The 12,179-nt window shown below is 44.7% G+C and overlaps 1 protein-coding gene across 1 annotated transcript; it reads left to right on the forward strand.

The window, feature by feature from the left end:
* Positions 1–7,718: 7,718 nt before the first annotated feature.
* Positions 7,719–11,786, forward strand: nmba (neuromedin Ba). The gene is made up of 3 exons (XM_043680652.2): positions 7,719–8,342; positions 10,288–10,475; positions 11,456–11,786. Exons 1-3 carry the CDS (start codon positions 8,048–8,050, stop codon positions 11,510–11,512), a joined length of 540 nt encoding a protein of 179 aa, XP_043536587.2. The 5' UTR covers positions 7,719–8,047; the 3' UTR covers positions 11,513–11,786.
* The last annotated feature ends 393 nt before the right edge of the window (positions 11,787–12,179 follow it).

Here is a 12,179-nt window from a genome sequence, read left to right on the forward strand (position 1 = left end):
CATGACCTCTCAACTCCTATACTCCATGCACTGACCAATAAAAGCAAGTACACCAAATACCGCCTTCACTCTGCTGTCTGCCTGCAACTCCACTTTCAAGGAACTATAAACTCTTTGTTCAGCAATACTCTCCAGAACCTTACCATTAAGTGTATAAGTCCTGCCCTGATTTGTCTGACCAAAAGGCAGCACCTCATTTATCTAAATTGGTGTCATCTGCAAATGTACTAACCATACCTCTGAGGTTCACATCCAAATCATTTATATTAATGATGAAAAGCAGTGGATCTAGCACTGATCCTTGTGGCACGCCACTGGTCCCAGGCCTCTATGTCCCAGGCCATTAAGTGTATAAATCCTGCCCTTCACCATCACTTTCTGTATCCTACCTTCAAGCCAGTTTTGACTCCAAATGGTTAATTCTCCCTGTATTCCATATGATCAAACTTTTCTAACCATGTGGAACCTTGTCGAATGCTTTAATGAAGTCCATCTAGACCACGTCCACCACTTCATCAATCCCCCTCATTACTTCAAAAAACTCAATCAAGTTAGTGAGACACATTTCCCATGCACAAAGCCATGTTGACCATCCCTAATCGTCTTTGCCTTTCCAAATACATGTAAATCCTGTCCCTCAGGATCCCCTCCAACAATGTGCCGAATACTGATGTCACGCTCACCAGTCTGTAGTTCCCTGGCTTTTTCTTACCACCTTTGAGATAGTGGTACCACGTTAGCCAACCTCCAATCTTCCAGCACCTCCCCTGTGGTTATTGATGATGCAAATATCTCAGCAAGAGGCCCAGCGATCACTTCCCTAGCTTCCCACAGATTTGTAAGGTACAACTGATCAGGTCCCATCATTTTAAATTGAAATGAACTTGTATGTAATTGAAACCTTTTGAAACTGCCTTTATCTCACCAAGCTAAAGTAGGATCAGGCTGACTCCCTGATATGTCAATTCTGATTCTGATATTTGAAGCACTTTTAGTATTAGGTTAGCCATCTGTAGGTAGGGAGTTAACAATTTTCAGCTGGAGGTGAGAGCTGTCTTGCTTTGGACATGGAGCTGAAACCTGTTGAAAACAAAAGTCAAAGTAATTTGATCTTTTTAAGGTGTGGAAAATGTAACCTTTTGACAATGTGCTTGTCTCTTTTGGCTGTTTGATCTGATGGTTGAAGAAGGAGATGTCTCCATGAGGAATATACGCTGCCTTGAAATGTACAAGGTGAAATTGAAGAAAAGTTAACAATTTATTTCAAGGGAGTTGGTGAGTCATGTAAAATGCAATGAAATAACCGATCCTATCAGAGACAGGCAATAAATTCAGGGCTTGTACCTATTTGTAGCCATGTAGTGATGAGCACTCTATTTGATAAGCATCCGACAGATAACTTAATACTTTTTTCTGTAAAATGTGAGCAGTTAAAATGTACAGATTGCACTTAAAAGCAATCTTTACAAGATTTTAGAAACCAAACTAGTTCAGAAATATAGGGACCTGAGGGATTGGGCCACGACTTGGAAACAAGATATTTATTATACTTGTCATAAAACAGCAATTGTGGAGACTTGAAAGTGGAAGATTTTAACCTCAGAAGCCTCTTATGAGCCAGTATGTATTTGGCAATTGCTTGGATTTGTGAGCAGGTGTCACATATGCGGGTCTCACTTTGGTACAGTACTGATCTTTGTTAGCCTAATGTTTTGTTCAATCAACTGTGCAAATTTGCACGGTAATACAAAACCTAAATTCTGTCAATGTTAGAAATTGATGTAAAACGCAAACTAAGAAAGGTTATTGTTCCGAAACAAATAATTATTTCTCTCTGCTTGGTCTTCTGAGTACTTGCAGACTTTGATAAAATAAAAACCATGCAGCCACTAGTTTCCATTTCCTATTACCCATTTTGCTCTGAAGTAGGTTGAACAGTGCTCCACACTCCTTGCTCTCAATTGTGGTCAGCTTTGAAAGCATCTGTGGAATGTGGGACCTTTTGCACTTTGTTGCAATTTTGTGAAGAGGCACAAGGGGAAATAAATAGATGAAAGTGAGGACAGCAGACGCTGGAGGTCAGAGTCGAGAGGGTGGCGCTGGAAAAGCACAGCAGGTCAGGCGGCATCCGAGGGGCAGGAGAATCGACGTTTTGGGCAGAAGCCCTTCGTCAGGAATCTGATGAAGGGGCTCATGCCCGAAACGACGATTCTCCTGCTCCTCTGATGCTGCCTGGCCTGCTGTGTTTTTCCAGCACCACACACTCGACACGAAGTAAATAACACTCACTGTGTCAGTATTCTCTCCTGGGGAAAGAATCAAGAGGACAGCCTGCATTTGAAAAAGCAAAAGCCCTAGTTGAGGTAGAGGAAGTGGCTGAGCAGAGATCAGAATAGAGGATCATTTGGACATTATGCTATTCAGTAGTCCTTCTCTGTGCTATAAACTTTAAGAATGAGAAATCTATTAGGCCAAAAATTAAAGACAAAGGAAAAGACCAAATGACTTGAGAGTAGTACTGACTGTGGTATCAAAGGTAGGTGGAGGGCTTCAATGTGTTGCAGTAAGTCCTGCTGCACAAATGTGGTTGTAAACCATCCCATGGGATTACCTCCAAGAAGAACAGAATCATTCCTCAATCAACATAACAATATTTACTGGAGCCTTCTATGCACAAATTGGTAACACTAAGAACAAAACTAACCACACTTCAAGATAATGAATTTGGCTATAAAATGGTCTGTGAATTTCCAAGGATATGAAAAGGACTAAATGCATAAAATGTCTGTCAATTGTGGCAGTGGTGCTGTGTCACTCCAAGTTTGAGTTGCTATGGCAACACGCTGAAAGATTGGAGCTATGTGTAGTGATGGTGGAGCCTTCAACTTGTTTTCATAGGGACTGACTTGGAATCTGGCGCAGTGTGCAGGTTTCCTTCCTTTGAGACAGAAGCTCTGAGGTTGACTCCCTGGTGGCCATGGTATGAACACACCTTCCTTGGCCAGAGAGGTTGAGGATTGACTTGTTAAATCATCCCACCATGCACCATTGCAGGTGGTAAAAGTGAGAGAGGATTTTGGTCAGGCAATCACATGATGAAAAGAAACTGAAGCCTCTACCGTGACTGTCCATGGCTCCAGGCTGAAACATGCTGGGAAAAACGTTACTGCCACAGCAACCTGGGGAGATTGTAGGTTTGATCGGCTGGATCAGGTTAGTACCAGCAGCACAGGGTTCGATTCCTTGTTTCAGCTAAGGTGAATTCCGGACCTGCCTACATGCAGAGGGCTCAGTTGGCTTGATGGCTGGTTTGTGATATCAATGGCATGGGCTCAATTGTTGCACTAGCTGAGGTAACCAGGTAGGTCACCTCCTCAACCTCTCCCCTCACCTGAGGTATGGTGACCCTCGGGTTAAAACACCAATCATCTGTCTCTGTAATGAGAGAGCAGCCCTGTGGTCTGGTAAGAATGTGGCAATTTTACCCTGTGGTGGTGTGGTCAAGTCTGCCTCTGGGTCGAGAGCTGATGGAGAGAAATATATGCAAGACAAGATCATAAATGTAGCGAGAGAGAGCAGTGTTCCTGATAACAGCCATTGGAGAATACTAGTGTCAACCATCATCCCAGACTCCTGTTTCCCCTGTCTTTCCCCACATAGTCACTGTTTCTATGCCCATAGGATTATCCCTTACAGAAGTCACTTCCACCTTCAAAGCTGAGACTGGAGGCTCAATATGAATGTTAAATGCAGTGTTAATTTCCCACAAGGAAATATTTAAGACAGAAAGATGTCCTTAAAGATTGCTCAGGAAGAGCAGAGAACTGTCTATGAGGCCTTTACAAGCTTCAATCCTGTTGGCAAACCAAGGGTTCCTTTTAAATCAATCTGTGAGGACTCCATGGGATTACCTGTCCCTGAGAAAGGGGCACTATCAAGCTGAGAACTTAATGTGGGTCTTTCACTGATATCACAGGGTGTGATGAGGGGTTCCTCAGTCTGGGCTGTTCTCTTCACAGACCATAAACGCTGAGAACTTGTTAACAGCTTCCAGTCAGCCATGCAGCATTGAACTCCTCAACAAATACCAGACGAGAAAAGTGATGCTGACCTTACTTTAACTGTTGCTTTGATCGTCTCCTTCCTGTTAGTCTTTCAATGGCTATCTGCCCACTTTCTGGGCATCTTTTTGTTTTACTTTAAAAACACATCACCTCTCCCTATAACCCTGTGATCAAAGCTGGTACTAAGTGGCAATTTACTAGCTGGAACTATGAGTATTTCATTTCTGTTATGATCCTGCAATCTCTCAGCTCAAGGCAAGTGGATTAAATCTCCAACAACTCTCTCATAGGAACCCAGTGGTGTAGTGTTACCATTCACCACCATCCACACACACACACACACACACAATCCCATTAAAATCCCGGCTAGGACAGGTGGGCTTTGGTTGGCACCTTTTAGAAGGATCTGATATCCAGTCAAATGTTGTTGATATTTCCCTAAATAACCTGATCAGAGATGTTATTACACACCTCTGAGACTTGAACTTTGGTCTTTTGACTCTGAGGTAGGAGCACTACCACTGCATTACAAAAGCCCTATACTGGGTGGGTCCTGAACTAAGGAGATCGGTTTAATAAGTTGTCATTGATTCAGAATTAACCCTCAGAGCCTTTGATTCTCAAATCACAGCTGCTGTTAGGGCGAGCACAAACCAGACCACCAAGCAAGCCTTTGGTTGTTAATAGAATTCAGTTTCACCCATTTCTCGCTTTAATCAACACTACCTCTCCAAACAAAATGGTTCCTCATCAAGTCAGGATAGTGAGTGTTCAGGAGAGGGTATTCCATTGCTGCCAGTCAGGGAGCATCCGAGGAGCAGGATGAAGGGCTTTTGCCTAAAACATCGGTTTTCCTGCTTCTCGGATGCTGCCTGACCGGCTGTGCTTTTCCAGCGCCACTCTAATCCAGAATCTGGTTTCCAGCATCTGCAGTCATTGTTTTTACCCCATTGCTGCCAGTCAGCCTGACTGACCCCAGAAGCAGGGGGTGTGGGGGTGGGGGTGGGTGTGTGAGTGTGGGGGGGTGGGGGTGGGTGTGTGAGTATGGGGGTGGGGGTAGGGTGTGGGTGTGGAAATACTCAATTCATTAATTCAGGTCAAACCCCTGGAACTGAGCTCAGGGAAAGGTCTGGCAATGTCTATGGTAAGAGAAACACGTTTCAGGTCTGACAGTATTCAGCCTGGCTCATTGATCCTTGCAGAGTTTACCTGTCTCTGACCTCACTTCATTGATTTAATTGTTTTTTTTTCTCTCTCTCTCTCTCTCTCACTCTGTCTCTGTAATGGGAATGTATGATAAATGTGGGCCAGGAATATTTAGTAAATCACAATGAAAGATCAGTACTCGGACCAATAGCGCTGACCTACTTTGACCTGTCAAACTTCCTGATGTAAATCATTTTGCATACGGACCAGTTAGACGCTAGGATTTGGGTTCCCTGCTAAACAGGCGATTATTCTCTGCATACTAACTGCAGCCATATCAATACTGTATCTACAAGAGCAATCAGAGGCTAGGAATACTGCTGTAAGTAACTCATCTCCTGATTTCCCCCAAAGCCTGTCCACCATCTACAAGGCATAAGTCAGGAATGTGATGGAATACTCCCCACTTGCCTGAATGGGTGTAAGATCAACACCATCCAGGACAAAGCAGCCCTCTTGATTGGCACTGCATCCACTCCCTCCACCACCACGCTCAGCAGCAGCAGCAGTGTGTACAATCTACAAGATGCACTGCAGAAATTCACCAAAGATCCTCAGATAGCACCCTCCAAACCTCTGGTATTATGACCAGGTGGCTGATACATGGGAATAGCACTACCTACAAGATCGCCTCTGAGCCACTTACCATCCTGATTTGGAAATACACCACAGTTCTTTCACTATCACTGGGTCAAAACCCTGGAAGTCAACACTGAGGGTGTTTCTACAACTGCAACAGTTCAAGAAGGCAGTTCACCACTACCTTCTCAAAGGCAACTAGGAATGGATAATAAATGCTAGGCCTAGTCAGTGCCACCCATATGAATAAAAGACTTGCAATTATACAGCACCTTCAAAATTACTAGATATCAAAACACTTTACAGACAAAGAGAAACTTTTGAAGTGTTGTTACTGTTTATAATGCAAGAAATGCAATAATGACCAGGTAATCTGTTTCTTTCTGATTGAGGGATAAGTATCGGCCAGGTCCCCAAGGAGAGTTTACTGGCTTTTCTTCAGAGTAGTGTCTTTGATACAGTTACAGCAGCTCATTCTCCAAAGCTAGTCCAGCCAGGTTCAGTTAGACACAATTCCAATTAATGTCTCACCCAGGAGACAGTGTGGCACTCTCTCTGTAATCAAGTAGAGAGACAGCCTCCATTTTTGAGCTCGAGCCCCTTGGAACAGCATTTGAACCCAAATTCCAAAGCCAACTGAGTCAACTTTGGGATGATTGAAGTGACTTACTACAGAGAAAAAGTTTAAACAAATCCTGGCAGTTAACTGTCAATCATCATGAGTTGGTGCATTCTCAATGACGATGCCTCCAGCAATCAGTGCACTTGTAACCAGTCAGTGCTCTCCTCTGATGCAGTATAAATGTTTCCCCTTAACTTGGTATTTCTCGTACTGATGAAAAGCTTCAACAAAATTTGTTGTTTCTCAGCAATACTAGAGACAAAGTAACTCATTACTCGTGTTTTGGGGTCTGAATACAAATTTGTCTTTACAACTCAAAAGAGCAATTACAAAATGTTTAGGATTACTGAAAAGGGAGGGGATGAAATGAGAGCATTAAACGGCTAAAGGAATTTTCTAAAGGCAGAATCTGTTAGCTTTTTAAAAGCAAAATACAGAGGATGCTGGAAACCGGAAATCAGATCTAGCAGCATCTGTAAAGAGAGCAACAGGGTTAATGTTTTGGGAGTATTCTCCAGAACAGTTGAGTCCAATTCTAACCGATATGAATAACGACACTGTCAGACTTTTAAAACACTTTTAGCTATTCCTTTCCACATAATTTAACTATTATTATATTTCGATAATAAATCCCCAGATCTCAGATCCCTAGCACGAGAAAATGATAACAATTTAATTTGCAAAATGTGTTGGAGCGGGAGCTGAGTGGGCTGTGTACCCAGGAATTAGGGACCAAGGTTTAAGAGATTGTGGAAACAGAGTTTGGGGGGGGAGCCGAATTTAGCAAGAGATACGCGTCTCAAAGTTGACCTGTAAAAATTAACCAGCAAGGACTTCATGTGAAGGTTAACTGGAATAGTGGCTGGCTGAGAAAAGGAAAGGCTTCGGGATTCTGTTGAGTTTGTTTTGCAGAGTCTCTGTACTGAGTGTAATTCACTCGAGAGAGAGAGAGAGAGAGAGAGTTGTCTGCTAATATGTCACTGTTTACACACTATTCAGGGAAAAATAAGCAATGTTCATTAATGGGGGCGCTTCCTTTAGGAGAGACAGGCGCCTCACTGAAATGGTTTGAATCAATCTGTTATTTTTTTTGCTCCAGGCAGCTCCAAGCACAGAATGGAGCTATTCGGCCCGCGTCTCCCTGCTAGCCCGGAGGATGAACTCCCCGGCTCGCTCCCCACATTACATCTGTAATGTCTTTTCCCCTTGATTTCCAGCCTTTATCTAATCCCCCCCCCCAGCCCAGGGGGAAGTACATTGCAGCGACATAGCTGCACATTTGGCCCATTCACGAACGGGCTCTAACCCAGGTCGGTTCTCGGAGCTGGAATTCACTCTGTCCAGGGTAGGGCTGAGCTACTCTGGGGGATTTCAATCCCCCAGTTACCCCCTCTCCTCGATCCTCACTTTGCTCCTTTCACACACTCTCTCTCTCTCTCTGATTCTCTCTCTGTCTGTGGCTTTCTGTCAATGTGTTCCCCTCTCCCCCTCCCCTTCCCCCGCCCCTGCCCACCCCCCTCAGCGCCGCCCACCGCAGCCGTCAGCTGCCCCGGGTATAAAACCCAGCTCCCGGGCCATGAAGCGGCCAGTCAGAGGCAGGAGTACCCGGGAGAGACTCAGACAAGGCACCCACATACCTATACACACCACCCCCTCCCCACACACACACAGAGGCAGAGAAACAGGACCGGCGCTCTCCCTCCCCATGGCTACACCCTCTGTCCACAGTATGGGGCACCTCAGTTTGCTGCTTTACCTGGTCGTGTTCTCTTGGTTGTCTGTCACCGCCTCAGTCAGCCTGGACCTCACCGAACTCAGGAACAAAGTTTCCAAAATCAAAGTCAACCCGAGGGGGAATCTGTGGGCGACAGGTAAGAAGCTGACAGATCTTTTATGTTCTGTGTCTGTATGTTCTGAGTGGGTCTATGTTACTCTCTCTGTGTATGTATGTGTCTGACTATGTGGTTTCTCTCTGTGTGTTTATCTTTATGTATATGTCTAAGTGTGTCGTATCTGTGTGTGTTTGTGTGTGCCTATGTATATATCTGTGTCTCTCTGTGGTTTCTGTGTCTCTCTGTGGTTTATCTGAGTGTATATATCTATGTATCTGTCTGGTTTTCCTGTGGGTGTGTGTATATATGTGTCTGTCTGTGTGGTTTCGCTCTGTATGTATCTGTGTATTTATCTCTGTGTGTGTCTGTGGTTCCTGTCTGTATGTGAGTTCATCTCTTAGTGCCCATGGTTCCTTTGTGTGTGTGTGCGTGTGTGTGTTTGTCCGTATTAGTGCCTGTGGTTCCTGTGTGTCTGTGTGTGTGTGTGTTTGTCTGTATTAGTGCCTGTGTGTGTGTGCGTGTGTGTGTGTTTGTCGGTATTAGAGCCTGTGTGTCTGTGTGTGTGTGTGTGTGTTAGTACCTGTGGTTCCTGTCAGTGAGTCTGTTTGTCTGTGTTAGTGTCCATGCTTTCTATGTCTATCTGTGTTTTGTCTTTGTGACTGCATTGATGTCTGCCTGTGTATCTCGGTGTTTCTGTGCGTGGGTTTCTGTGTTTGTGTGTCTGTTTGTATGAGTGTTTTTTCTCTCTATGTTTATCTGTGTGTGTGTGTGTGTCTGTCTGTCTGTATGTGCTGTCACTGTGTCCTGGTCTCAGACCTTTTTATTCATTCCTGAGATGTGGGCATCGCCGACTGGGTCATCATTTATTGTCCATCCCTAGTTGCCCTGGAGAAGGTGATGGTGATGAACTGCCGTCTTGAGTTCTGTGCGCTGTTAGGGAGGGAATTCCACCACACTGACCTAGTGACGACTTCAGAAGGGCTCTTTCCTCAGCTGTGCCCGTTGGAGACAGGCTTCAGAGAACGGGGATAACTGACAGGACACCCAAAGGACAAATTCTGCCTAGAACTGGGAGTGAGGCTTGAAATTGGGGGAAAGGAGTGGATGTAACTGGAATGGGACCAAAACTGAGGTCAGGGTGGTCCTCAGGGATTTTATAAATGTAGAAATGTTTATTTCAATTGAAACTCAAACTAAAAGAATAAAAAACGTAAGAACTGTGGATGCTGTAAGTCAGAAACAAAAACAGAAATTGCTGGAAAAGCTCAGTAGCTCTGGCAGGATTTGTGGAGATAGGATGGAGGGGAGGGGAGGTAAGGGGTAAACGATAGGTGGTGGTAGAGCCCAAAGAGAGAGTAGAACAGTTGGACTGACACGTTATCTTCTGCATTAAAACCAACATTTTCCTGACTACCAGCAGTTCTGAGGTAAGGGTCACCAAACCCGAAACATTAACTCTGATTTCTCTTCACAGATGCTGCCAGACCTGCTGTGCTTTCCCAGCAACTTCTGTCTTTGTTTCCAAAACTCAAATTAGTTGGAAAACAAGTTTTGGATTTTAATTCAGCTGGTGACTTTTCTCTCTGTCTGGGGGTTCTCATTATTACCTATTTAGTGCAAGGAGTCTCCATTCTCACAGTGAATGGGAGAGGGCGTTGTATTCTGATAGCTTCCCCTGTCCTCCTCCTCCCACCCCCACCACCAACGCCCACCCCCCCCCCCCCCCCCCCCCCCCCCCCGGCCAAATAAAAGCAGCTAGGCTTGAATGGCCAAAGACAGAGAGATCTGATAATGATGTGGAGAAAATTGCAGGAGGTTAGGAGAGATGGCGAGGGAAATACTGGCGACCTGTTGCTGGGGACCTGTTCTCTGAAGGCAGGTTCAGTCTGGTGGTGTGGAGTGATGAGAGGAGAGGTTACATCTTGTCTACAGTGGCCACCACAGCTATACACGTTACATTTATTTCTTGCTGCTTTTTTTTTAGGACACTTTATGGGCAAGAAAAGCCTCTTTGACTATCCAGAGGGATACAATGCCTCTCCAGCGAGACTCTCGCTGGAGCCCTCTGATGCTGCCAGGGATTTGCAGAATCTGTTCATCCTGAAGATGCTGGACAGCGGCCTGCCCCAGGAACAAGGAGGAAACCAGCTCACCCTCAACACTGTCACTGAGGTAGGAAGCAGGCAGTGTGGGGGGGGTTATTTAAACCCAGAGAAACTGAGAGAGCTGGCACCCAGAGCCTGGAGCACCTCTTTTCCAGCTTCTATGTCTGCTTTTTATTTCCAAAATCGACAACTTCCAGTTTCTCTGGGTCATTGGTCAAGGCAGCCTGCCTGATAAATTCACACCCACACCATCAACTCGAGTGACTGTTTTGGCTCCTATCTCCACACCTGCCAGATCCAACCCCTTCAGACTATCCCAGGGTCTGACCCAGGCTATTCAGCCTGCTCAGACTATCCCAGAGACTTACCCAGGCCATTAAGCATGTTCAGACTATCCCAGTAACTGACCCAGCCCACTCAGACTACCCCAGTAGCTGACTCAGGGTATTCAGCCCCTTCAGACTATCCCACTAACTAACCCAGCCATTCAGCCCCTTCAGGCTATCCCAGTGACTAACCCAGGCTATTCAGCCCCTTCAGACTATCCCAGTAACTAACCCAGGCCATTCAGCCCCTTCTGAGTATCCCAATGACCATTCAGTCCCTTCAGGCCAACCCAGTCCATTCAGCCCCTTCAGATATCTCAGTTGCTGACCCAGTCTAATTAGTCTTGACTGATGTCTCCCCTAAGTATGAAGAAATCATTGCATTCTGGATCATCTATACCCACCTTATCTGGATACTGTCACCAAAGTACATGAGATTAGTAATTGGCCACAGAGCTGACGGTAAGATGTTCAACAAAGTAATTGCCAGTCAGGGCATTGGTCTATTCAAAGCACTTAGGATCATTCACACTGGCTTTATGAAAGACCTGGAGGAAATCGCATCTGAAAGTTACTAAACCTGATGAATTTGTACAAGGATATCGATTGGGTTTGTAACAAGGAGAGGATTATCTGTGTTCTGTCTGAGCTTTATATACTTATCTCCGGATGGAGATTGTAAACTGTATGTGACATGTTTGTATTATCTTTCCTCCCCTAGGGTACGGGATTATTAATGAAGATTATTGAGAGATATGTGAAAAATAGTGAGAAGTGACAAACATCCTGAACTCTTGTAAGGGAAATCAATATTTGCAGATGTGAGTGAGATGGTCTGTGTTTGGAAGGAAGGAGTGGAGAATGTGGGTATTTTAATGTAACAATAGTGTGTTTTCATCTCCTGTATTTCATGTATTGTTACTTGTACATTGTCTTATTGGTATATTAAAGAGGCAGCAAGGACTATTCTATATTTTTCTGATGTTTTTGCATTGTTATACCATTTTAATGTAACCTGAAGGTTATTTGTGGTGAATAAAGAATATATTGTTTAAGCAGCTGGTATTTCCAGTTTAATCCCATGAACACATTCCAATGGCCAGGGTATACAATTGGAAACTGAATTTCCATTTCGAGAGTGAGGTTTCCCCTTTCCTCCAACCACCCTCTGTAATTTATGGACTCGGGATTGAGGTTTTTATAGCTGACAACAGGGTGCAGATCAGTCATTGACATTATTCCAAACCGATTAGACAGTTTATGACACAGCTCTGGGTAAATGGGTCTTGAACCTAGATCTCCTGGCCTAGAGGAAGGGACATTACCCACCGTCAAAAATTCTGGTGCTGGAAAAGCACAGCAGATCAGGCAGCATCCGAGGAGCAGGAGAGCGGACGTTTTGAGCATCAGCTCTTCATCAGGAATGACATTCGAAACGTCCACTC

The sequence above is a fragment of the Chiloscyllium plagiosum genome, unplaced genomic scaffold (assembly GCF_037043375.1).
Source record: "Chiloscyllium plagiosum isolate Xiang-an unplaced genomic scaffold, Cpla_swu_hap1 HiC_scaffold_42, whole genome shotgun sequence".
Lineage (NCBI taxonomy): Eukaryota > Metazoa > Chordata > Chondrichthyes > Orectolobiformes > Hemiscylliidae > Chiloscyllium > Chiloscyllium plagiosum.

Coding starts and splice junctions, on each gene's coding strand:
- nmba (XM_043680652.2), top strand. CDS start 8,048: ATGAAGCGGCCAGTCAGAGGCAGGAGTACCCGGGAGAGACTCAGACAA. Junction 8,343..10,287: donor GGGGAATCTGTGGGCGACAG/GTAAGAAGCTGA, acceptor CTTTTTTTTTAG/GACACTTTATGGGCAAGAAA. Junction 10,476..11,455: donor CCCTCAACACTGTCACTGAG/GTAGGAAGCAGG, acceptor TTCCTCCCCTAG/GGTACGGGATTATTAATGAA.